Below are 27485 nucleotides of genomic sequence, written 5' to 3'. Positions count from 1 at the left end.
AATGGAAAACATAGGCTAATCATTTTCATGTAACACAAAAGCAATCTGATTCAAACCAACTGGAATTTTGATTTAATCGATGAATGGTCTTTTTTATAGCCTATAGCCTACTTTAGTTGGGTAACTTTTGGGTTTCACATAGACTAGCCTAATTGGAGATTGTCTGATTTGTCGAAAAACATATTTTGAATAGCCTATACGGTTGGCTTACAAATAGCCTACACATTTAGAAATTGTAGATTCATTTCAGTTGCAATTCATCGCAAGTAGACCAGTATACACACGTTTGTTCTATAATGACTGGTTTTGCTAAAATGTAAATAAAAATCAAACAATTCTAAAAGTCGAATCAAATTCAAATAAAGAAACAGATACTCCGAAATCTCGTGTGTTCGCTAGTCTCATTCAACATACGACGAGACTCCCGTCCTCTTAAAGTTGATGGCCTGGCCCTAACTGAAGTTGAGCGTGCGCGCACACGTCTGTTTTCTGTGCTTCAAGAATCTTGCAGAAGAGGTCGCGCGTGCGCCTCCAGCACAGAGGCAAAACACAGTCTCTCGCGTCTCACTTCTATGGAAATGAATTCCGTGTAGTCTGCCTCGCGCCACCGCCGTTCGGAAATTGAATGGGATATAGATTGTGATCCCGAGGGGAAACCGCAACACCTGTCTCGTCTAATAATAGTCTTTCTCGCTTTTATTCTGTAATCCATTGTCTCCTTGCTCAGATCACCTTTCAGCAGTAACCTTGTATTAAATTAACACCCTCTACTGTTAATCAGACCTGTCATGGCCCGGAAAGTTGTGACATTTCCCATCTCCGCAAAGGTTTGTGGGGACTGTCGCAGGCTATCAATGTGCAGTTGTATGTCTAATTCACACCCGCCTATGTCCTAATAATCATTCACCTACAAACATGTTCCCTTTTGTTAACACTAAAAACGCAATATTCATTGGTAGCTGGGTCTTTGGGGTGAGTTTAAAAATGCTAATATTATTTTCCTGTGTAATTGTAAAGTCACATCCACGTCTGATCAGGTCTGGATATCCATAAGGATGGTTCTTGGTTACCATATACAAATGGGACCATTTTATGTGTGCTTCCTGCGACTTAGTATTCTGCAAAACTCTGATGTGATTTAGAGGCAAGAGAAAGTTTCAACCAGCTATGTCACCTGATTTGGATTGAAAGAACTTGGGGGAAAAAAGTCTTTCTCCCCACCCCCACAGAGAGGAAGACCGCCCACACCACAGACAGTCGGCCCGAGACCCCTTATACACTTAAAAAGAGGTGGCACTCTGAGAGCAGCGTTCATTCAGCACTGCCTGAGTAAGAAGATTACTTTTGCGCTGCTCGTCTCAATACTCTTTCTCTCTTTTAACATGCTAAGGATGCTAAAGCGTCAGCACCTCCACCCGGGAATGATTTTATTACTATTATGGCTATGTTATTTGATTGAAGATCAAAAAGTGCAAGGTGAGTGCACTTTTTCTTTATTTGTTTCTTCCAAATTATTCTTTGACATGCTTTAGACATGGGGTTGGGCTGCAGTTCCTTAAGAATTAAAGTATTCCTTTAGAATGAAGAGAGCTGCTTAAATACTAGACAACTGTAAAGTTTTGTTCTTGGCTCGCGCCTGCATTGGTATCCTCGAGACAGGTGCGTCCTTGCATGCACCATTATCTAAAAAAGAAAAGAACAGCCGAAATTTACTAGGCTAAATTAAGAAATGAAAAATTGAACAGAAAATTGTATCGTTATTTAAAATAAATGCCCACGTCAAGATTGTCAAAACTAGAGGACGCCGAGATGCATTTCTTGTCTTGATAATAATGAATAAAATGTTTAATATCAATATGATAGTATTTTTGTCTATCAATAATATGAAGAATGAATGTTTTGTTTAAATGCATATTTAACAAATATGCGTTAGACATTCGATTGTATTTTTTCTCAAATAGTGAAATTAGACTGCCTACCTCGTCTGGCTTTCAAAAATCAGTGGACATAATGCAAAAAAAAAAAAAAAAATTCATTTAATTATTAGAATCGCTTTGCGTATCGGTCGTTAAAAGAGCACGATCCTTTTTTTAAACAAAGTTTGATGAAGCTCGCGTGACTGCATGATTTAATTGGATTGTCTGGCTCGTGGTAGGCTATCCCCGGCGCGAATGCCTAATTTAATAAATAAACACGACTAATTCCCCTCATGGTTGACCCGACAGTTAAAAAAAAAAATATCTGAACCTTATTATGAGCAGCGGATAAATGCGTTTGTGTTGGTAAAAGCAGCGTTTGTAATGCTCCTGTAAGTGTGGTGAAACGTGATGAGCGCAGACAGTTGGCACAGAGCGCTCGAGGAACTGGAGTCTAGACTGCCATGCACATTGTTTAAATAGGTATACTGCCACTTAATTTAAGACAATGAATCTCTGCCTGGTCATAACATAATCGACGACAGGAAAAGCATATTCCCGACCAGACCCAGAGCCCTTGAGTTGTCTGGGTGAAGGCATGCAAGTGTAAAATAGTCGCATTACGTTGGGAAAAATCAGACAAAATACAGGGGGGGAGGGGGAGCAAGAGAGCTCCAGCTAATACAGGCTGCACGTGTTGTGTCTGGGTCATTGGCTTCAGACTTTAATACGACTGGCTCTTTTTCTTTTTGTTTACAGCTGGTAACTGCTGGCTACAGCAAGGCAAGAACGGGAGATGTCAGGTCCTCTACATGCCTGGGATGAGTCGAGAGGAATGCTGCCGGAGTGGGAGGCTCGGTACATCTTGGACCGAGGAAGATGTGCCAAACAGCACATTATTCAGGTGGATGATCTTCAATGGCGGTGCTCCAAACTGCATACCTTGTAAAGGTAGAATCCCATGTTCGTTTGTTCAGGTGGAAACGTCTAATAAGCATATGGTTGCTATTTTATATCATAAAAACGTATTACATGCATATTTAAAAAGTAATCATAAAAAAGTTAGACATAAAAACTGTGCCTCAGTATCCCCATCCTTATCTCTCACACATCTCTTGCTTTAATTAGCCTAAATAAAAACGAATAAAAAAATGATTCATTAATAATAGATTATTAATGTGTGATATGAGTGCAATTAAAAAAATCAGCTGCTTTTAAATAACATGTTCCTGTGTGCCTCTCTGAATTTTAGAGACGTGTGATAATGTGGACTGTGGCCCTGGGAAGAGATGTAAAATGAACAGGAGGAGTAAGCCTCGCTGCGTCTGTGCCCCAGACTGCTCCAACATCACCTGGAAGGGGCCGGTGTGCGGCTCGGACGGAAAAACATACCGAGATGAATGTGCCCTTCTGAAATCCAAATGCAAAGGGCACCCAGATCTGGAGGTGCAGTATCAAGGCAAATGCAAAAGTATGTAACACTGCTTTCACACCAAAAAAACCTGCACTTTTATCCAGCCCTGCAGCACTTACAATACTAAATAAAGTCACAATTCAACTATAAAGTAAGAATAAAGAAACATTTTGGTCAACTAGGTCATTGGTTGTGAAAATAAGAAAATCATTCAGTCTTCCCTTCTCATCCTCACAGAGACGTGTCGTGACGTCTTGTGTCCGGGAAGTTCGACTTGTGTGGTGGACCAGACAAACAACGCGTACTGTGTGACGTGCAACCGCATATGCCCAGAGGTTACATCTCCGGACCAGTACCTTTGTGGCAACGATGGGATTGTTTACGCCAGCGCGTGCCATTTGAGGAGAGCCACGTGCTTGCTCGGTAGATCCATTGGAGTGGCGTACGAAGGGAAATGCATCAGTGAGTGTTCACATACATTTTGCTAGGAGTTTCATTTAAATGAGAAAAGTTACAAATACCGAAATAGTGCAGTTTGGTGGGGTATTGGTTCAGAGTGCATAACGCAACAATGTCTTTCGTAACAATCCCAGTTGTGATTATTACTTGCAAAGGAAAGTCATTGGTGTCTAATTGTTTCCTGATGTTGGCAACATCATCTCGTGTGTTATAACAAACTGAACATGACTTGCCTACAGCTGCCCACAACAACTACAACTACATTTCTGTATTTCTTTGTACTGTTGTCAGTAGAAATTGACGGTTCTTTTCCTCTGTTGTGTTCACAGAGGCCAAGTCATGCGATGATATCCAGTGCAGCGCAGGGAAGAAGTGTCTATGGGATGCCAAGATGGGTCGCGGGCGCTGTTCAGTTTGTGTGGAGTCATGCCCAGAAAGTCGCTCGGAGGAGGCCGTGTGCGCCAGCGACAACACCACATATCCCAGCGAGTGCGCCATGAAGCAGGCCGCTTGCTCTTTGGGGGTTCTCCTGGAGGTTAAGCATTTAGGATCTTGCAACTGTAAGTAATACATCTTAAAAGACAATCCAATGCTGCCCCCAGCAACCTCCTCCCCAAAACCTCCCACCCCTCCAAATAACGCCTCTCCATTCCCTTCCTGCTGCTAAGAGTTAAGCTACAGAAAGGACTTATGATTGGAAGTTCTTTGCATGTCCTCTTTGGCTGGCTTCATTCATTTTGCATTTTCTTGAGAAGAAAAAAAGAAAAAGAAAAAGAAAAAAAAAATATTTAAAAAAAGAACCTACTAAATCAATGGAAATCAATGAATACAATGTATAAAAAAAACAAGAGTTCAAAAAATGTTACAAAGAGCTCTTTCAAGGAGTCCTTTGACGTACTAATTTTCTTCATTTAACTAACAAGAAAACATGTGCGGACTAACTTCTGCAGTTAGTGGACATCGTCATGTTTGAATTCTAGTTCGCTCTGACCTGTTACTGACCAGCAGGTTGAGTTCATATGTCCCCCTTTGTTATAGTGTAAATGTAGAGCCTTATATAATCATATCAACTTGTCAAGTCCATATTCATGGTTATTATGTACGTGTTTTATGAATTTTGTTTTTTGTTTGATTAATGCGTTTGGCTGTAATCAATGATTTCAAATGCACTATGACATAAATAGCCCTGAGGGTTTGAAAAGACACAAATCCTTTTCCTTACACTCACATAAGGTGATTGTAACATTGGTGCCATTGTTTAAAAGTTAACTAGACTACCTATTTCGACAGATGGTTAACTAGCTTTGAGAATGAATTGATGAAGCTAGATCTGCTATCAATAATACAGCATCAAAGAGAGGGAATACTTGCATTCCAATTTGTGCTAGCAAACCAATCAAATGATCAATGTGAATGAACGGCTTACCTTAATGTTCTCGTGCCTTAAGGTATCATTTTCAAGGGACCAACTTTATGATCACCTCATGGTTTGAATGACACCAGCATTTTACAGTTTGCAGGACAAGATTGTTATTATTTCTGTCTCTGCTGTTAGACATCTAACATTAGAAAGGTGAATATGTGTGTGCAGTTCTGCTGTGATCGTGTTGTCCTATTTGTTTGTGAGGGACTATTTGTTTCATTGCTTTGCCATTTTTTCAATGTAAGCTTTTATGTAGAATATATATATATATACCTATACATATACATATATATATATATATTATATACCTCAGAACTGTGCCATTGCTTGACCACGTAGCTACGGTCGACCGGTGTACAACAGTGCATCCAAAGTGTTGGATATAGACGCGAAACCAGAAAAATAGCAGCCAGTCGTAGAACGCAAGAGCATTTTTTTGGTCTTGATTCGGAAATCTGCCAAACAGACAAGAGCCATTAAAGCCTCTGATCAGCCCTGTCCCGTCACACCAGTGACTTCCTTTATTACGTACATCTTGTCGCATAATTTTGGGAGCTAGAGCACCTGGTCAAGCTGGCAAGTAGCCTAAAACCCACTAGATTGTCACAGGCTTTGGGATAAAAAGACAAATACTCACATACATTCTGCGCTGTTGTGGTCTATATTCATGCAACAGCTACCATGTATTCTCCCATATAGCCATTACTGAAGACCAGGAGGAAGATGACGATGAGGAAGACCAGGACTACATGGCTTACATCCAATTATCACCTGTACTGGATGGATAAAGCCCTATCAACCAGTGGAACAGTCCTAGGGCACGGAATCACGTCCACACTGTACATATGTGTATGCTAATTTATTTTTCAGAGAAAAAAGAAAGAAGTATACATGTAGTTCAGTCTGCTTGATGTTTATTTATACAGTGTTCTGTTTTATAATTTATACATTTACAGTGTCTGGCTTACTTGTCTATCATGCCATTTTGTTATCACTTGTGTTGTCTTTCCCTTTTCTTTCTTTTTTTTTTTTTATTATGACCGAGAGATATATTTGTCCAAAGAGAAGCAGTGTTATTTATTGTGAGGTGAAATGCTATCATGTAAAGTGTGAGTCTTCTGCAAGCTGTAAATTGCATTCCCTGAGCTGTATAAATGCTTATCAATGTCAAATCTGTATCACAGATGTTTATTTCACACATACCTGCATGTTAGCTTGTGAGTTTATTTATTGGAAAAAAAATGGAAATGCATAGGAAAAAAATGTCACTCTTTAATGTACATGTATATTTCTGGTTTTGTTTACAGTTTAGTGTAACTGACCAAAGGGATTTTCTTGAACGTTCTTCAATGTTTTGTGATATGGTGTAGCAGGATAACATTGAAAATGAGCCGTTTCTCATATAGGAAACCCCTGATGATTATTAACTTGTACAAAATGCTATCTGTCATCAACAGCAACAGCGCTGCGATAGAACAGAAATCAGCAGTGGGTGATACTTGTTTGAGAAAACTGTGCCATGCAACTTTTTGTCTTGTTTTTGCCAATATTCTGCTCTATATTGCTCTTGCAGAGCTAAAGAAAAGGTCATAAAGAGGACTCTTTTTCGCTGTTTTCACTTTGTCAAATTGCATTTTTATTTTCAGACATCTCAAGATAAAAACAAAATTCAGTTATAAATATATAGTTTTGTATTTTTATGTAAATGTCATATGTATATACAAAGTTTGATGTATTTGTACAGATATTAAGAGTGAAATCAATAAAAAAAATACATATCAGTTGGTCAGTGGTATGGATTTTTTAAAGGATTGAGTTCTGCCATTGATAAAATAACATGTACCCATCGATTTATTACTCTCAATATTTTGTATGAAATTGTAGTGTCTTGAGTTAGACCCAAAAAAGGTTTGTTCTATATCTGATCTATAGCCAGAGCTTTTCCCACACAATTCAACTAGTAGGGAAATAATTTGAAACTGAATCCTGCCAATGTTCCCATAAGGACAAAACTTTCCGATTTAAACCGGTTCTCTCTGCTGGTGAAAACCAATCACGCATGACCATGACCATCATACAAGATGATAAAGCAGAAAATGCTCTAGTCTGACCTCACATGATCCCACAATTCACATCATATCCTGACAAACTCCAAACATTGTTCTTTCAGAGGACTGTTGTCTTGCAGTTTGTGCCGCTCTTCCCTAAAGGCCAGTGCTATGCAGAGCTTCTCAAAGTCATCTTGTGCTCAAGTAGCTCCTTCACAATGATCTGTGTGGTCTCCTTTCTGTTTGCATAGAAGAACTTCTCTGGAAGTTGCAGTCACTCACCAATTACTTCTTTTACATGCTATGGTGAATGATTCCAGATAACGTAGATTTGTAATGTTATGTAAAACGAACATGGTTTGAGTAGCAACACAGTAACAACGGTTACTGTGCAAATGTGCTAGAAGAGACGACAGAGTAAAACGATCACTGCTTTTTCAATTGAACATCAATTGGAGCAGACAGGTGTTTTCCTCATCTCGGCTCATCCCTGGAGGGGCATGAGAGTAAACATATCTAGCGGCATTCAGTCTTTGAAGCTTGACATTTACCTCATCTTGCCGTTTCAGAAACATTAACACTAAACTGTCTTCAGGAGGATTTGAAGGGTGGAAAAACAAACCACCTGACGACAATTATTTTCTGAGGAAACGGAGACGACGTTTCAAAGCACACAGCTAGAACAAACAACAGCTTCAGTTCTAATAAGTGCTAAATACTACCATGGATATTGTGTCATTACAATGATTCGTGACATAATCTCCAGACTTGGTAAAGGAAGCACAATAAAAAAAACATGTTGTAAAGGAACTTTATTAGATACATAGAGTATATTATTTTTACAGGTCTGTTAAAGATTACACAGACAGGCAGAGATGGGACTTCTACTTGGCCGACCTTCTGGTCCTTTTGTCCCAGGAAAAGTTTGCTCCATATGACTTCACTCTCGGCTTCGGGACCCTCTTTTCTGTTATATCATAACTCCAACCTGTAAAAATAAACAGGCGCAGAGCAGGCTCAGCCAAGTATATCTTACAGGCTGGATTTGGGATATGTCCACTGCTGCTGATGTGCAGTGTAAACACCAGGCCGAAGAAGACAGGGTGAGGATAAATGCAAATCGTTATGCCACAAACACAAACACATTTCCTTTTCAAAGCTAAGCATCCTCTCTCTCAAGAGACATTTTTGGATGCGATTCTAATAGGAAGATTGTCGTGTTTAAAAAATATGGTCACGATAGTGGAAAAACTTGAAATGGATTACCGTTCTTCTCTGCGAAAGCGATAGCCTCCTCCTTAGTGCTGAAAGCAAGCACCATGTTGGAGAGGGGGTCTCCCCTGGATTGGGAATAAAAAATTATTCAGACGATGGATTTTATCCAGCATTTCAAAAGGCACGTTTATCATAATGACGCCCACTCACGAGGAGGCCCAGCCCATCAGTTGGTTCTCCCAGCGCTCTCTGGTGTCGAAATCCATCTTCCACTTTTGGGTGTTTTTGATGCCGGACTGCATGGCATTGCGGGCGGGCACAAAGATACGGACTTTGCGCGTCTTGATATGCTCCTCAGGAACGCCAGTCAAAGCTGTAATGTCCTGACAAAATGAGAGAGATAAGAGAACATTTTCATATGGGTACTACAATGTGACTACTTAAGGCAAAGCTGTTCATCAAATCCTAAAGGCCCTTGCACACTGAGTCCGAAATTCGCATCCGAAATTTTCGCACGTTAAAAAATAAATACGACCTCACGTTATGTTAATCACGCTTGCACACTGCCTCCGAAATTTTCGTCCGTCAAAAAAAATATCGAATCAGGTTCGATTTTCTGCGTTTTTCGCGTCCGTAGCAAGCATTTTGAATGGTGTTTTGAAAATTTAGAGCCACCGAATCACGAATATTCACGAATACGAAAAAACGCATGCGAAAATTTCGGACTCAGTGTGCAAGGACCTTAAGAGTTAAGGCCATTGCACACTGAGACCGAAATTTTCGTATGCGTTTTTTCGTGTTCGTCAGCCTTAAAATTCGTCACGCACAGAAACCTTGCACACTGAGTCCGATGCGTATTTATTAAACCTTTGCGGAAAAAAACGCAAAAAATACAAAATGGATTCGTCAAGCAGTGAGGATGATTTTGTTGCCCTCTTTCTTCTTAAAAAGAGAAAAAGAAAGAGGAAATATTGGGTCCATCCAATCCTGAAATTGCGCCGAGAGGAAGGAGAGTTTCACCTCCTTATCAAGGAGTTTTAAAATTATCCCGAGCGATTCAAAATTTACCACAGATTGTCAGTGGAACAGTTTGATGCTTTGCTAGCGATACTGGAGCCACATATTAAAAAGAAGACCACCAATTTCCATGAACCAATCGATCCTGAACAGAGACTGGCAGTACGTCTAATGGACGGACGGACGGACGGACGGACACGGACACACACACACGGCCGGCGGAGCTGTATACAGGTTATATTTTATACCCAAATAATACATGATTAGTAATCTAATTGGCTGCTCAATCACACCTTAATCGATCCGAAATTTCGATCTGATTGAAGGGGAGGTTTATTCCTTTTCGCTTGTACGGTGGCTCTGAATTGTCAAAAAACCTCTCAAAATACTGGCTGTGGATGCGAAAAACGCAGAAAATCGAACCCGATCCGAATTTTTTTATTACGGACGAAAGTTTCGTAGACAGTGTGCAAGCGAGATTGACATAACGTGAGGTCGATTTTTTTTTTTTACGTGCGAAAATTTCGGATGCGAATTTCGGACTAAGTGTGCAATGGCCTTTAAAGGGGTGCTTCACTGCTTCAAAAAAACTTGGCTGCCTATACAGACTAGAGAATACAGAGAAAGGCTGTCGTCTTTACTTTTGCCAAATAAGTAGGAACACATCAACACCCATAATACAAAGCAGGTTGAAAATCGGCAAAGTTACACTTTAATGTGTGGTTTGCCAAAAACAAGATTCACATTTGTGCTCTCATAAAAAAGGCATAAAAAGAAGCTTTGCTGTTCTCACATATTTGTACTATTCCCCAAAGGGCATAAAAGGCCAAATACTTCCTTTTTTGAATGCAGACGTGCACTTGTCTAGACAAGCTAATTTCTCACACTCTCAAAATGCATCGAGACAGTCTATTGTGATCTTCACAGCAGGTCTCCAGTAAGAGGTCAGAATCCTGGGCTTTCAGGTGTGAAAGCGAAAAGAACACTGCAAACTTGAATTAAATAGTACATTAAACCTGACGGTTTCGATTTCAGTAGGTGAAACATTCAAAAGGTAACAATATGATTGCAGAGTTTTTCCCAAATCAATTTAAGCTGGATTGTCACACACCAATATTAGCGCTAGGTTAAATGAATAAATGATTTCCAGGGTAATTCTTTACCTTTGAAAATACAATTTTTATAATTACTGTAGGCAAGCAGGGCGGGTCACCTGCGACACGGAGGAGCTCCGGAAGGATAAAAGCAGGAGTAACGAGAGTGAAGGACGAGAGGACCAGGCCTGGACTATTTATGTTGTTGTTTATTATGTTTATATGGGCAGTCGTCTGTGAGGGGCTGCCGCTTTACTTTCATTTTGTTATTTTGTTTATTTTAGAATTAAAAGTTACGTTGAACATTCGCCAGTTCCCGCCTCCTTCCCTGAACCTTTACAATTGCTACAACTACCTTATTAAACATTTTTGTGTTCTTTTTTGAATACTTTATAAGCAAATCACAATGCTATAGATAGTTACACTTTTTTCAACATCAACAAAAGCCATCTTTACACTGCAAAGGTGGAACAGAAGCTGCATCCATAGACAGTATAAGAAGTGGACAGAGCCATCTCATTGGAACTCAATTGAGACAAGTGAAGCCCATTTTTAGCGATTTTTTAGGACTTCCGTTCCTGACGCGCAGACTCAAACCGACTCAAACTAAGTTTGATGACGTGAGCAACCTGTCTGAAATACAGTATGTAAATCTTCTAGTAGCTGTGCGTGCAAACTGCCAACGTTAATCTTGCAGAGACGGCGAGCTTGAGCAAAGAGTTCTTTGGAGTGAGTGAGCAGGAGTAAGTATTCTGATTAATTATTTTGACAGTACAGTATAATATATCTATGGGCTTCTCCCTTGACGTCCCCCCGATTGCCTGCGAGCTTCTCCTCCTGTCTGTACGGTAATTTCTCTACTGTGCGACAGAGAGTCGAGTGGTTATGACGCAATCGTTAGCCTATTTTTACAAAAACGGCTTCTACGGGGCCATAATGTAACATAGAAGGTAATGGAGCCCTTTATACATTGTCGTGTTTCTTTAGAAATAAATAATGGACAAATGGAGTCTTTAAACGCCTCAGATGTAAAGTTATTCGCTGTCAAAGTGACGCCAAAATGAATGGGAGTCAATGGAATGCTAACAGCAGGTGAAGTTCTGCTACAAGATGGTGGCACGCGGCCGGCTTCAACTTCCGGTCGATGGATTACCCGCCTGGCTGCATCTGACATGCATTTGTTTTTACACAGACAATCTTATGCTGCTCATGTACATGTATTTACACAAAAATTGCAGAATGTAAATAGCCTAACCTTAAAAAAGAAAAACAGGAACTCAGAGGGTGAAGCTGTAATATGACAAAAATCATTATTGTTGATTAATAGAAATTTTTTGTGCAGGGAAAAGCAAGTCAATATTCTGGCTACAGACAAAACAAGCTAAGAACCGTTAATTGCTTTTACAGATTAGAAAATCAAGGCTTCACATTGGTTATTTCAGTAGCATGAAAAACAAAACGGTTATTCAACAGAATAAATGACAAAAAAGAAAGCGAGCAAAGAACACTGAGGCCATGATGACTTCAATCTAATGTGAATTTTTGCAAAAACTCCTTTTATAATCACTAAAGAGGTCTATACTGCACAATTAATCTCTTGCATCTTTTCTGCACTTTGTTGTTTATGATGAGCAAATTTGCCTGAATTCGAAATAGATTTAGAATTCAGTCAGTGAGTGTGCACAGAACAACTCCGGCAGTCTCCAGAGTTGTCAAGCAAACAATTCAGTCAAACGTACGAAGTACAACTACCTCAGGGGGGACTAAATGCTGCTAGGCAAACTGTAATTTGCACTGCTGTCTGTTTAAAATAAATGAAAAGAAACCTAGCATTGGGGATTTGTTGCCTTTTCCTGTTGTACCAAACTCCATGAAACCAAAACTGAGGTACGTACCAAACTGTGACTTCTGTAATGGTTTTATATGGATGTTTTTAAAACACTTACTCATGTGCAATTGTGAGTTGGTGATGATACAGTTTCTTATGCAATGACGTCAGGCAATCATAACAGTGGCAGTTTATGGAAAAGCCTTAAAGGAGCCACTCCTCCGGGTTATTTCAGACAGATGGGCAGAATGAGGGTTGAAAACAATGTGGGTTTTTCCACATATAATAATTATAATAATAATATATAGGCTATCTATCTATCTATGTGTGTGTGTTTTGTTTTTCTAGCAAAAAGCTTTATTAACATAGGTGAACACCAAGGAACATATTAAAATAAAATAATCCATGTCATGACCCCTTTAACAGTGCTCATGTTTTATTGTATAAAAAGAATGAGAGGACTGTTACAAGAAGGTGCTCTGAAAGATGTGTGTACAGTAGCATGCTGCATGGTCCTAGACTCTAGTGTGGTGCTGCTGAGCTAAAGGAGTCTGCTGAAAGGCAAAGAGAGTTCAATTCCTTTGGGAATTAGCGACCAGCAATGGGAAGTCGGCAACAACACACAGACAAACCTCCCAGCAAGCAGCCACCCAAGGTTGTGAATCCTACGAGCAGCTCTCTTTTCAATGCAGGAACTTCACACATTTCAATGGCTATTACAACTTCAAAGAATCAAATTTTCATCATTGTCTATCATCTGCCACTTGATTCATATAAAGGAGGTTCTTTAGCATGAACTGTGAACAAAAGGCCTCCAAACACTGACTTACACAAAGTCTTCACGTGACACTCCAGCAGGCTGGGAACAAAATACAGTACCATACGCTCCATTTTACAGGATAATTTGAGTGAAAGGGGGAAAAGATGTTTGGCTTTATAATGAACAAATCTTAAAAACTGTCAAAGATAACTTAAACCACTATCTCAGAACCACACCAGTAACTTAATGACAACCAATATTTGGCAAAATGTCAGAACTTTCCATGATGTGGATATCCAAACCTTAGGATCAGATTCAGTTAGCTTGAAAGTTTAAATGGCAAGCATCTCAACATGATAATTAATGTTTCTGTTAGAAATGTTTAGCGCAAGGGACAGAGAAGAAGGGGTCTCGTTCAAAGACACTGCTGAGCAGAATGACAATTAGTCTAAACAGACATTCAAGTCTTAAATTCAATGTCTGCGCTTAAACCACAATATATATTTCTGGTTAAGATAAATAATATTTAATTATACTATTAGTTATTCCACATACCCTACCTTCAGACCGAATAATATCTTAAATATTTTCTAAAAAAAAAAACTTTCTATTGTCCTGCAAAAAAAAAAAAATTGAAAAAAAAAATTGAAAAAAAAAAAATAGTCTAGACTTAGTCTTGCCTGCATACATTAAGGACAACAAAAACTACGAGGGTGATCTAAGCAACAGACGAATGCACAAAGGCGCATAGACAAAGCAAGCGACTGTGCTTTAAATATGGTGCTTCAAGGGGGAAAGAAAAATTAGGCCAGAGAGAGGGACCACAAAAGAAAAACACTGCACTTTTCTCCTTGCATGTACAGGAAGCAAAATGAGAACTATGAAGTTTGACACTATTCAATGAGCCCTTCAATACCTGTATGTGCAGACAGAATGCCAGGCTTAAGAGAGAGGGAGAAAAGACTGGCAAAGTCTCCGTCACGTGAAAGCGTGTCTATATTTCTGACACCTCTGGCTCCTCTGTGAATAAAGAGCATGAGAGCCTTTTCAGAGCGGCAGACTGTGGGGCCGACTGCTTGAATGAGCCCTGCGTGCAGCTTGGTAGAGCCAAGTGTGGCCGACAAAACCTATACCGAAGTGTAAACAAGAAAGAATTTGGTTTACGAACAGAACTACAAGCAAAAAACTAAATTCTCTTGAGGTACCACTTTTGAATTCTAAAGTGATTTGAAAGCAAATGTGATAACCACAAATTCATAAAATTGACATTTTTAAACTTTAACAGTACCTTCGGAAGAGGTTTCTTGACTTTTGCTTGATCACTCTGATATTCAGAATGTGAAAAGCAAACATTCGACAGCAGATTCATACACTGATGGCTTCTGTTGGCTGTTTCTGACATAGTGGACTCCAAGTTATGTACATGTGTGGCCTACTGGCATGTTTTAAGCTCAGATAAAAAAAGGTATCGGAGGGTTACAGGTGGAACCTCTCAAGGACTTCTGATGGCTGTAGTGTCCGTATATCTATATAAATCAAGTTCACATTTAGTTGTTTTTAATAATACTCCTCCATCCCTGTTCCAGCACAATCCCTTCAAAATCGTTCTGGTAAAATGTGCATAGTGATTATTAATAAAAAAAATAAAAAATAATAATAAAAAAAAAAACGTGGGAAAATGATCAATCTGCTAAGAGACATCCAAAACAAAAATGACTTGGTAAGACATTATAGGTTGGTGTGTCCACATACAGAAATGTACTTTGTGACCAATTTGTGACCAATGACGGATGATCCACATGATAAACAGAGACAGACCAGTAACATAAACATGTGAATTCACTCTCCAAATGAGAACGAGAGATCTGCACATCTTTGCGGATCAGCAGACATTACAAGGTTTCTTTAGTGCTTAGAAAGATCTTCTTACTGGCCAAGCATTTATAACCTAAAAATCTTGTTAAGGGTCTTTTCAAGCTGAAGGAGTAGATTAAGATCATTTTTCATGTTTCAATTATGTTTGGTGCCAATACACTTCAACTTCATGAAAATACTCGGAATACACGGAAAGTGTTTAAATGTGGACTTGTCTTCAATGTTTTATGTGCATCCACCTTATTGTGTAATGCATAAGCAACATGATGTTCTTCAATTGTAACACTATATGCCCTCTGAACAAATGTGTTTCTCATTTAATCTAATAGTTTGAAGGAAGCAATTTGCTAAAATGATTTAGAAACTAGTCAACAAGCAAAACATCCAATGAAGATAAAATAAAAACAAGATGCCTGTGGCATTGAAACCATTTTTAAATCACCTTTTTCTACACTGGGTAGCCTTGTCTTTAATGCCATTACTGATTCAGCAATTTTCAATTTGTGAACAATGTTCCTCTGAATCTGTTAATTTTAAGGACTTAGTGAATGAGTTGGGACCAGATTGGTCTCAGTTAAACTCATGAGTTAATGTTCTGAAATAGTTTGTCCGATTGTGAGGTAACAACTTGACTATAATCACCACTTTTGGTTATTACAGGCTTTAAACGAGCCAACAACCACTGATGGTGACAATGGATAGGTGACCAGATCCCATCAGTACATGCCACAATTTGTTTACTGATTGGGTGACAAAAACAGTTGCTACTTATAAATAATATTGATTATTAATTAATAAATTAAAACATTTCAAACATGTTTTGATAACGAAACTTGTCAAAGAAGTTTGACTTGAAAAAATACGATGTTTAATACGATGCTAAAAATAAAATCACTCAAGAATTGCAAAAAAAACTTTTTTACAATGGACCATTATTATTGTCCATCCTTATATTAAATTATGAAGTTTAAATAAAAACATTACTATACCTTCAGATGTTTAAGATCCCTCTTCATAAAAAGGATATATATCAGAACTGTAAATTCTGATTGGATTTCACTAATAAATTATATTACTTGGAAGAACTGTTCATTGTTATTACTAATATATATTTTATAATTTATTAAATATAAAAACAAGGATGTCTAACATGATCTCTTACACATGGTAAAATCATTGTTGTGTACAACCTCTCATATTCTTCTTAAATTCCCACATAGATCACAAAATATAGAAATACTTATAACTGTTTTGCTTAGAACTGTTTTCCAGTATTGATGCCTGTTTTGTTTGTTTTTTTACAGAAGATGAGAAAAGTAACTTTTAGAAATGTAACAGTGTTCAGCATAAAAGGGATTATGAAACTTATATAGTACAAAACAAGAACATTGAAACTTATATAGTACAAAACAAGAACATTGATTTTCCCTCTTGACCCTTCCTATTTTCTAATTGTCATATAATAATAATAATAATAATAATAATCAAAATATATAGATTAAGCAGCAGATATGGTCTGTTGAGGCATCTGTGCCTTTGTTCATGGACATGCGACTGGTGAGGGTTTGTGTTTTTTAGCAATAGTTTGCACCTTTACACTTTACTGAGAAAAGAAGGTCAGGGAAAAATCTGTAGATGGAAAACCTCCATTTAAGTGCCTTTTGTGCAGTGCAAGTGTGTTTGTTTTTTTCTACTTGTTATTTTGCACTTTTTGTTAGCAAAGGTTTATTTATTCAACATTATTATTATTTTTTGACACTTTAATTCCAGTATCGAAATATTCTTAAGAGCTAAGTTCATTGTCATTTAAATTTGTTTAGGCCTACTTGCATTATTATGCAGTTATATTATGAATATATGTTCAGTGTCATAAAATGGTCTTGAAATGACAATGATATTGCATATCGCAATTATTTCTGGAACAATATATCGCCCAACAAAAAAGTAGTTATTGTGACTGGCCTAATGGCAATTACAATTAATAAAAGATTTATATAGGAGTCAGACAACCCAATTATAATTATTACTAAAGGCCAAACAACTACATTAACATTCATATTTTTAGACTATGAGCAGTCCGAAAAAAATGTGTTGACCCTTTTGGAAGATCACAGGGTGATGAAAAAGAAGTGAGGAACACAGTGTGGAACACTACAGCCGGTGCAAGTGTCCTTCCTCTGCCACACAAAGGTGCTGTTGGGCACTTTAAAGGTTACTTTAAGTGTTAAGCAAATGAAATACCATTTAGTGACTAATACACAAAGCCTCTTGTCAGATCCTCTTTAAAGAGCCATATCCTTTAACCTACTTGCCGGCCTTGGTTTTTTTTTTTCTTCGGACAAGCACCTGGTATGAGGGGACAACTAGACAAAACAGACACTTGAGATGAACACTGAAGGGAAAGAGGGGGAAGGGGGAGGAGGACAGAATCACGTCTGGATCTTGAATTCTGTCTACCTTGGAGCCTCTAACAACGATACACGCTTGACAGCTATTTTAACAAGTCCATTCAATTTACGGCTCCTGCTAAACAAAATGCCTCATGCTTGCAATTAGGCATAATTTCACTGCTGTTTGCATTTATTTTCATATGCAGAATGGTTTGCAAAAACATTTCAATATACATGCAAATACATGCACTTTCAGTAAATGACTGTGTGTAATTTCTACAACACTAGCAGCAGATAGCAAATAAATGACATAACATGAACACTACTATCCCGTCTGCCATTGGCCGCCAAACAGACTCCATCCGAAACTCACACCATTGGTTGAGCCACTGTTAGTGTGTTGGGCTGATGTTCAAACAAACAAAGGGAAATACAAATGGCTTACTTATAATGGTCTTTTTCATATTAAACAGAATCGGCATGAATGAGAATTACACATCAGCATTATAAAAAGTAAAAATAAAAAAGGAGTATATAAAGATATAAAGGAGTTTCACAAGCAGCTTAGATCCTCATGTACAGTTCATTCAGAAAGCTCTGGTTATATGAGCTCTAGCACGGCTCAGACATTCCTTGTGAAGCTCTCTGTCACTGGCCAGCCATGCAGGCTTTCTCGTGGCCCAGCATGCTTAATCAAACTGTAATTACTAACAAAAGCAAGTCAGTGCAGGCACCAGAGGGTGAAAGTGCCCAGACTCCGCCACAATCACGCAGGACCTTAATTACCGTCATTTGCAATGCCACACATTTGACTGCACTGCAAAGTGGCACATTTGCAAGCACTTTCACTAGAGCTCAAGATTTTTTAATAGATGTTCAGAAATTGTAGACTAAAATATCATTCATAAACACCAGAGCTTGATTTTGTAAAATATAATTCTCTCTTTAATTATTTTACCTTTTGATATCATCCGATAAATCTCTATCTGGACTAAATGGAATGTAAAATAGAAATGACAATAATATTAAATATTTCCCAATTAATCAGACTATAAATTATTTCATCCAAGTTTATCAATCAACCAACAATATGATCAATTATATTTTTCATATTTTCATCTACTGCTGATTTTAGTCAAGTATGATGAATGTAGTTACTCGAACACACTCTTAAAAATCCATTTTGTGATCACATGATGCACATTCAAATTTGATTTGAGATTAAAAAAAAACGATAAAAGCACTTTTTTGGTTGGAAAAAAAAAAAAAGTCAATCTGTCTGTGCTGAATTTGATGCTCTTTGTGATGCATTCTCCCTAGTCCCTTCCACATCAATCCTGGTCAACATGTCTCCACGTTTCGGTGTTAAATTACAGGGTAAGCCAAGAAAATTAGAGATCCAATTGTCTTGTAGAATTTATTTCAGGTCAAATACAAAAACACCCAATATATATTCTTCAAGACATTCTGAGATGACCTCAGATCACTGAGGACCTGCACGTCATCTTCACAGAGCAGTTCTTCAGAAACTAATTCCTAAATTGTACCCCTTGAAAAGATGCTTTCAATTCAGACAATACTGTAGTCATATGCTTTCCATATGATCTATAGACATGCCATAAATACACTCAAGTTAAAAAGAATGGGCTGTCCATACAGTACTTCCATAATGGAAAAATGTTATTGTTTCTTTTCTTCCTCCTGCAATCTTTTGTAAGAGTTACATTACCACTACTGCAAATTGTATGATGCCATTTACAGCAAATATGAATAAGGAGGCTCTCTAAAATGTCTTGAATAAGACAGGTAGTCCTCACCACAACCAAATATCCCGCTCAATGGGCACAGCTCGCCTGAAAACAACAATGAAAGCTCTGTGGCCAATTATAAAAGGACAGCCGCCGTCTTCCTGTGAGTCTGCTACTGTCGGACTGTTTTTCCCCCTTTTTCTTTCAATCCCCTCTTTTTGGGGGCCCTTTTGCAGCTTTACTTTAGAGTGGCCCCTACTATTAAATGAGAGCCCTCAACCAGGCGGGGTGTACTTGCCCGCTCACAATCAGAGATAGTCTGAGAGTCCACCCAAACACCCCACTCTGCCAAACCTGTCCCACACATTCAAGCCAGCAGAGTGTCTGAAGTCTCATAGGTAAACAGGGTCATTATTGTTTCACAAGGACATGAAAAAAAAAAAGGATTAGAAATCTCCATTTCAGTATAGATGGATTTTATGAGAGGATGTTTTGCCCTGTCTAATGCACAATAGCATTTATCAAAAAATATATATTATTAATAAAAAAGAATCTACATATATCGTGATCTAAATATGTGTGTAAAATTTACATATAAAACATATAAATTAAAATACAGGAAATATTTACACACCAGAACACTTTTGTCTTTTTGATCCGTATAATTTCCAACTATTTTTTCTTTTTTTTAAAGATTTTTTTTTTTTAAGTGTTAAAGAATTTGAACTTCTACAGAATTACAAAAGCAAGTAAGAATTGTGACCCAGTACAATCCAAAACCAAACACAGTAAAAAAAAAAAAAACAGCCAACGTTCATACCAGTTTCTCATCCACAGTGATGAGCTGGGATCCCCGTCCCTGCTGTTCTGCAAGCCTCCATCCTGACGTGCTTATTGACCTGCAAAACAGGAAGATGAATTTAAAAAAATAATAGAGATAACAAGCAGACACATACACAAAAAACTGTACTGAGGTATGAACAACAGCACAGTGCAATGTTTTGAAGGAGGAGGATGTGTGTCGAGGGACAGGAGAAAGGAAGGCACACATCTCTCGCCTCGGCCCCCATTAATTCTGCCTGCTGAGTTTCTGGCAGGCTACTATAAGCCAGTCAGCAACAAACAGCCATTGGTGTAGTCCTGCCAGTCTGCAGTCACAGCCTTTGAAACTGAACAGTAGCTGGTCTGTCACGATTCACAAACAATAATTTGTGACGAGCAACAAAATCGCTTACTGATCTCTCTCATTTCGATTAAGTAAACGACACACAGCCGACAGGTGAGGAAACATAAAGCTGCTTTTACATTTAGACAAGATTCGAATTACTGACTTTTTGGCAGGAGGCCACAGTCCAATACTTCAATGGATCTTATTCATTAAACACCATAAGAGTACATTTTTGCATTAATCATTCAGAAATATGTTCCTATGTAAACTGGTGCAATAAATTGAATGCAACGATTTATTTAAGAACAGTTTCACAAATAATTGAAACAGAAATTAGCTCTGCTTATGTTTCACGAATAAGGCCCAATGTGTCATGCAACCAAATGTGATGTTTATAACCTACATTATGAACATTAGCCAAAAAAAGATTAATAATAATAATAATAATAATAATAATAATAATGAAAAAATAAATAAATGCCACATTTTATTGATCAACAGAAAATCAAGTGTAGGGGGCCAGAGTATTACTATATAATAATATAGAATTCATAGACAATTGGAAAAGTTTTTGGGGCAGACCTGACCTGTTGAAAAGTGATGGTATTCATCCCTCCTGGGATGGTGCTGCTCTTCTCTATAGTAATATGGCTCATAGTCTTAGAGCTCAAACATGAATTGGGGCTCAGGTCAGGAAGCAGACAGACTGGCTAAACCGACCGTCTGCTAGCTGTCTCACGTCACCAAGGTCAGATAAATCCCATCACATAGAGCCTCTTTCACCTAGCTATCATCATATAGAGACTGTGTCTGTTCCCCGAATTAGGACATACAAAAAACCCATTTAAGGGTAAAAATGTAATTGATGTTCAACAAATAAAAAACAGATATAATACGGATGAACAAATGATAAAGCTTGGGTTGCTGAATATTCGATCCCTTACTTCAAAAGCACTTATTGTAAATTATATGATTACAGATTATAACCTAGATGTGCTGTGTTTGACAGAAACCTGACTAAAATCAGACGATTACATGACTTTATGAAAGAACATGAGTCCACCCCCCAAGATTACTGTTATAAACATGAACCTCGTCTGAAAGGCAAAGGGGGAGGTGTTGCTGTTATTTATAGTAATATCTTCAGAATTACTGAGAAGTCTTGTTTTAAATATAATTCTTTTGAAGTGATGGTGCTTAATGTAACACTATCTAGTGTAAATGAGAAATAACGTTTGAGATTTTTGCTGGCTAGTGTATACAGGCCACCAGGGCACCATACAGACTTTATCAAAGAATTGGCTGATAGTTAGTACTGGCTGTAGATAAAGTCCTAATTGTTGGTGATTTTAACATACATGTAGATTACGAAAAGATGCATTGGGATTGGCATTTAAAGACATTCTGAACTCTATTGGAGTTAAACAACACGTGTCAGGACCCACTCATTGTCGTAATCATACTCTAGATCTAATATTATCACATGGAATCAAAGTTGATGCCGTTGAAATTCTACAGCAGAGCGATGACATCTCAGATCATTATCTAGTCTTGTGCATACTTCATTTAGCCAAGGCTGCAAAGTCGATTCTGTGTTACAAATATGTTAGACCTATCACTTCTGCCACTAAAGATTGCTTTATTAATTATATCCCTGATCAGTTTCATCTCCTCAGCATCATAGATAACTCTCTCTTTTCCAGCACCTTAGACAGTAATATCAAGGAGAAAATTTTAACTATGCAACCGTCTACTACAGTATCGCATCAGGCAGTGCATTGTAGTCTCCTTGAGGAAAAAGTAGATTAATTCATTGCTATAGGAGAGGAAGAATTTACTAAACTTGTTAAATCATCTAAATCGACAACGTGCATGTTAGACCCTATACCGACTAAGCTACTGAAAGAGATGCTTCCAGAGGTCATAGATCCTCTTCTTAATATCATTCATTCATCTTTGTCATTAGGGTACGTACCAACCAGGGTGTAAAAACGCATTTTTCCATCTTAAAAATAAAACTAAATTACGTCATATGCTCTCATTGACAAATGAGGAACAATTCGTTCATGCGTTCATGACCTCAAGGCTAGATTATTGTAATGCTCTACTGGGTGGTAGCCCTGCAACCTTAATAAACAAACTACAGCTGGTCCAAAATGCAGTAGCTTGAGTTCTTACCAGAACCAGGAAGTATGACAAACAATATTAGCCCGGTTCTGTCAACACTGCATTGGCTCCCTATTAAACATTGTATACATTTTAAAATATTGCTGATTACTTACAAAGCACTAAATGGTTTAGCTCCGCAGTACTTGAGCGAGCTCTTAACGCATTATAGTCCTTCACGTCTATTGCAATCTCAAAATTCTGGCCAGTTGACAATATCTAGAATATCAAAATCGACTGCTGTTGGTAGATCCTTCTCCTATTTAGCACCAAAACTTTGGAACAATCTTCCTACCATTGTCCGGGAAGCAGACACACTCTGTCAGTTCAAATCTAGACTAAAAACACATCTCTTTGATCTAGCATTCACATAATACATTATAGACTTCTGTAATTCAATGTCAGGCTGTAAAGATTAGGTCAGCTGGAACCGGGAACACTTCCCATAAATCCTGATGTACTCGTTACATCATAAGAAGGATGGCGTCTACGCTAATATTAGTCTCTCTGTTTATCCCAAGGTTTACTGCAGTCCGCCGGATCCAGGCCGTATCCAGATCTGATGAAGGACCTGCGCCTGGACTCGACGACATCGCAGTCCTGAAGTGTCAACTAGTCTCTCCCCTGTGAAGGCCTCCTTCCCTTCACCTCTCTACAGATAAAACGTTGTTGGGATAATTCCGGTCCACGTGGCTACGCGGAACCGATAAAAATTTTGTGTTATCAATTTTAAGGCCAGACAAGTAGTTTGTTTGAGGGTTGGTTTGTAAAGGACTACACGCCTGCGCACATTTATATTCAAATGCGCATACCTATAGACTAAACACATAATACACATGTGCACGCCATCAGCGTTCTCACAGGTTCGCGTTATTAAAGTTTGAGCAGAAAGAACTTAAGGGTTTTCTGTTAGAACGGTGTTGGGTTAGCAGCCCCAAAATTAATAACTAATGATCGTTGCGACGGAAGTGAATCAATAAAAACTAACTTTAGCTGGACAATAACTTTATTCTAGAGCTGCTGTAAAGCCAAAACAATCTCTGTTACTTTAATTTCTTATTATCACTGTAAAGCTGCTTTGAAACAATCTATATTGTTAAGCGCGCTATATAAATGAAGGTGTTTCTCCGAAACACATTGGCCATAATTATTGGCACCCTTTTATTCAATAATTTTTGCAACCTCCTTTTGCCAAGATTATAGCTCTGAGTCTTCTCCTATAATGTCTGATGAGTTTGGAGAACACCTGACAAGAGATCAGAGACCATTCCTCCATACAGAATCTCTCCAGATCCTTCAGATTCCCAGTTCCATGTTCCCACTCATTTTCTATAAGGTTCAGGTCAGGGAACTGGGACGATCATGGCAGAAGCTTCATTTTGTGCTCAGTGACACATTTTTGTGTTGATTTTGATGTTTGTTTTGGATTGTCCTGATGGAATTTTAGACCTAATTTTTTTTTTATCTGTTGATATTTGGTAGAGTCCATGATGCCATGTATCTAAACAAGATGTCCAGGACCTCCAGCAAAAAAAATGTGATGCACATCAGAACTATATTCTTTGGTTTTACTCATTGTGATGGATGATTACGGGAATTTGGCCTTTGTGTTTCCTCATATTTATACTCATGTGAAACAAGAAGCCATAGCTAGACAATTTCATTTTCCTAGTCACCCATAATAAAAATGTATATAATGAGAATATACTTCTGAGATATTTTACTCATAAAAAAATTCTAGGGGTGCCAATAATTGTGGCCAACGTGTTTTGGAGAAAAAACATTTATTTCATAATGTTATCAAAAGGATAAACAATGCAGATTTATTTTTATAGCCATCTTTGATCATACAGTACCAGTCAAAAGTTTGGAAACATTACTATTTTTAATGTTTTTGAAAGAAGTCTCTTATGCTCAGCAAGCCTGCAGTTAAAAAAAAAAAAAAAGTAGTATTATGAAATATTACAACAATTTAAAATAATGGTTCTCTTTTTTAATATATTTTAAAATGTAATTTATTTTTGTGATGCAAAGCTGAATTTTCATCAGCAAGTACTCCAGTCTTTGGTGTCTTATGATCCTTCAGAAATCATTCTAATATGATGATTTGATACTCAGTTATTATCAATGATGGAAACAGTTGTGCTGTTTAATATATTTTTTTGGAATACTTTTTTCAGGATTCATTGATGAGTAAAACGTTAACAGCATTTATTCATAAAAACAGCATTTATTCAAAATAAAAACATTTCTAACAATATAAATCGTTACCATCACCTTTTATCAATTTAACGCATCCTTGTTGAATTAAAGTACTAATTTCTTTAAAAAAAAAAATAGTTATTGTTCCCAAACTTTTGAACGGTAGTGTATATTGTTACAAAAGATTTCTATTCTAAATATATACAGTTCTTTTTAACTTTTTATTCACCAAATAATCCTGAAAAAAGTATCTCAGGTTATTAAAAAAAATATTAAGCAGCACAACTGTTTCCAACATTGATCATAAATCATCATATTAGAATGATTTCTGACGGATCATAAGACACCAAAGACAGGAGTACTTGCTGATGAAAATTCAGCTTTGCATCACAAAAATAAATTACATTTTAAAGTATATTAAAAAAGAGAACCATTATTTTAAATTGTAATAATATTTCATAATATTACTGTTTTTTTTTTTACTGCAGGCTTGATGAACATAAGAGACTTCTTTCAAAAACATTAAAAATAGTAGGCTAACGTTTCCAAACTTTTGACTGGTACTGTATATACCAGAGGTGCCAATAATTCTGACCACAACTATATTTTGGATATCCAAGACCAAGTCCTTTCTATTTGAATGGGGGGATCCTGAAATCTCAAAAACTCCTGGATAAACTCACAATTAAATAACATAGGCCTATTTCAAAACAGCAACAAAATCTGACATGAACTGTCCCATAAATGTTGTTTCTTATGCTCAAATAGCATTAAAATAGCTTTAGGACGGGGCAGGCCGGGGACGTATTCAGCCATATAGCGCACTGCAGTTTCTCCAATTCATAAGTAAAAAGAGTGAACAATCTTTGTATATCTATAGTCTTTGGTCAAACCCTCACATCAAATTCGAATGGCAGCTCAATTAAGTTAGCTGGAGCACTCAGCAACCACAGGGTCAACAATTGAACAGAATTACAAATCCTCTAAAAATCCTCAGATCATATTTATTTATGAAGAAGATCAGCAAAACATATGTGCTTGCATTTCATTTTCTAGTTTGTTGTTCATTCAGAACCTAAATCTCCAAATCGAAAGAAAGGTAGTCGTATGTAACATCCAGCACTGTGCCTACTGTGTCTTGATCTGATATTCAGCGGACGGAAGAGACAATCAGCATGAATGAAACAGAAGTTGTGATAAACTTTTCTTTGTAAATATGTGATAAATGTAGGATGGGACTTGATTCTGTCCATGGGGAACTGATTGGAGGGAGGTTTGCCATTGCTGTGATGTCATGTGAGTGACAGGTTGCCCCGCCCTCACGCCAAACATGTCATCAGAGAAGAGATGTCCTTACAAGAGGGAGGGGAAATTATTACGATTAAAGATATAGAAAAATAATGATGTGCGCAAATATTAAATAGGCCTACTGCTCTATTCCTTTAAGATGAGAAAAATCTTGACTAAATTGAAGTCTTATATTAATTAAAATAATTCTAATTACATGTTTTAAAGTATATCGGACTGAGTAAATCGATACTAGAGGATAGTAGCACAATTTCCAACATAATCTGTCAGATGGATACAACAATGTGATGTGAGAATTATCTGGCAAATTCCAGAACTTCGGTAGCACTAACAGATAAAGAAACATCTGTATTGTCATATTCCAAAGATTAGGCTAACTGTTTTCACTGTTTTCATAGTATAATAGATGTTATATAGATGTTAATGTTACTTAACAACCTTCACACTAACAGTCAGGTAAACATGACAGTCACACTTACATCTGACAATAATAATCAATAAACCAGCATAGATGGATTAGAACAATACTATATATCAGTAACTTAGTATTTGCCAGTTTCATTCCTACATGTTATAAATGGAGCACAGCTCAGGTTATAGCCTATTGATTGGTTGACTATCATAAAAAGTTGTTACCCGTGTAACGTGTTAAGAACAAAGGAGGGACGATACAATCTATTACGACACCGCAAAGGCTGTGCGTCAAACAGCCATCTTTTAAAACTAAAGACTTAACAGATGACACTCTGACTGTTAGTTAGCTAACCGGCTAACACTGTAACTCAAAACAGATAAACAAACCGACCGAGCGTTATTTCTTCGCATCTAAATATATAAATGCAAACCAATTATTTGAATTGCTGGTTATTACCTGGCAGGATTCACAAATGTTTTTGTGACTGAGTTCAGAGAGATTATTCGGCTTAAACCAAAGAGTGACATTGAAGACGCCATGTTGATGATCTGACCGCTGTACGGCAACACACAGCGTCCAAACCAAGCGATGCGTATTTCTTCTCTTCGTGTTGTGAGAGTAGAGACTTAGGGGGGAAAGTTTCTGAAATTCTTTGTGATGTTCAGCTTAAAATTATAACACCTGTGGAAATGTCTGTTTACTGATACAGAGCAAATGACAAATTGAGCTAATACCTTTATAAATCAAAACACCTGATTTTGATTTCACACTGTTTTATATGGTTGCATAATTTGCCCTATAGTTTTGGCTCATGTTAGAAAGGTTAATCTAATTACCTAATGCATCAAATGAATCATAATTTGTACAAATGGGTGCCAACTTGCACAAAAAGTACAATGTCTCCATAACTTCAGAGCAGTGTTAATAATTGCATGTTTATCACCAGGTGATGATTTTTCAGTTAACATGGCAACTGTAATCATATGATAGGGTTTTGCCTATCATATTATATTGCCTATAATTAATAACCTATAATTTG

The 27485-nt window shown here is 37.5% G+C and overlaps 2 protein-coding genes across 4 annotated transcripts; one reads left to right on the top strand and one right to left on the bottom strand.

The window, feature by feature from the left end:
- Window positions 1-1306: 1306 nt before the first annotated feature.
- On the top strand, window positions 1307-6996 carry fsta (follistatin a). Of its 3 annotated transcripts, none has more exons than XM_081365356.1 (6): window positions 1307-1476; window positions 2676-2867; window positions 3169-3387; window positions 3568-3792; window positions 4119-4349; window positions 5912-6996. In XM_081365356.1, the coding sequence occupies exons 1-6, from the start codon at window positions 1383-1385 to the stop codon at window positions 5998-6000; spliced, it is 1050 nt and encodes a 349-aa protein (XP_081221482.1). In that variant the 5' UTR covers window positions 1307-1382; the 3' UTR covers window positions 6001-6996. The 3 variants fall into 3 exon arrangements, with proteins under 3 accessions (XP_081221482.1, XP_081221483.1, XP_081221484.1); XM_081365357.1 differs by lacking the exon at window positions 1307-1476 and adding an exon at window positions 2118-2399; XM_081365358.1 differs by lacking the exon at window positions 1307-1476 and adding an exon at window positions 2443-2522.
- A 1061-nt stretch (window positions 6997-8057) lies between these two features.
- Window positions 8058-27151, bottom strand: ndufs4 (NADH:ubiquinone oxidoreductase subunit S4). The gene is made up of 5 exons (XM_081365359.1): window positions 26903-27151; window positions 20008-20086; window positions 8686-8858; window positions 8527-8600; window positions 8058-8248 (listed from the first exon to the last, which is right to left on the bottom strand). The coding sequence occupies exons 1-5, from the start codon at window positions 26983-26985 to the stop codon at window positions 8145-8147; spliced, it is 513 nt and encodes a 170-aa protein (XP_081221485.1). The 5' UTR covers window positions 26986-27151; the 3' UTR covers window positions 8058-8144.
- Between the last annotated feature and the right edge of the window lie 334 nt (window positions 27152-27485).

Source organism: Scardinius erythrophthalmus (genome assembly GCF_964197995.2).
Source record: "Scardinius erythrophthalmus genome assembly, chromosome: 5".
Lineage (NCBI taxonomy): Eukaryota > Metazoa > Chordata > Actinopteri > Cypriniformes > Leuciscidae > Scardinius > Scardinius erythrophthalmus.
The sequence above is the reverse complement of the archived record's forward strand: the minus strand, read 5'-3'. Positions and strand labels throughout refer to the sequence as shown.

Bases quoted from the DNA above. Each gene is read 5' to 3' on its own strand.
- fsta (XM_081365356.1), top strand. From the start codon at position 1,383: ATGCTAAGGATGCTAAAGCGTCAGCACCTCCACCCGGGAATGATTTTA. The intron at 3,793-4,118 runs GTGAGTGTTCAC...TTGTGTTCACAG, and splicing joins GTACGAAGGGAAATGCATCA to AGGCCAAGTCATGCGATGAT. The intron at 4,350-5,911 runs GTAAGTAATACA...TCTCCCATATAG, and splicing joins GCATTTAGGATCTTGCAACT to CCATTACTGAAGACCAGGAG.
- ndufs4 (XM_081365359.1), bottom strand. From the start codon at position 26,985: ATGGCGTCTTCAATGTCACTCTTTGGTTTAAGCCGAATAATCTCTCTG. The intron at 8,859-20,007 runs GTATGAACGTTG...TCATTTTGTCAG, and splicing joins TCACTGTGGATGAGAAACTG to GACATTACAGCTTTGACTGG. The intron at 8,249-8,526 runs GTAATCCATTTC...TTATTTTTACAG, and splicing joins CGCTTTCGCAGAGAAGAACG to GTTGGAGTTATGATATAACA.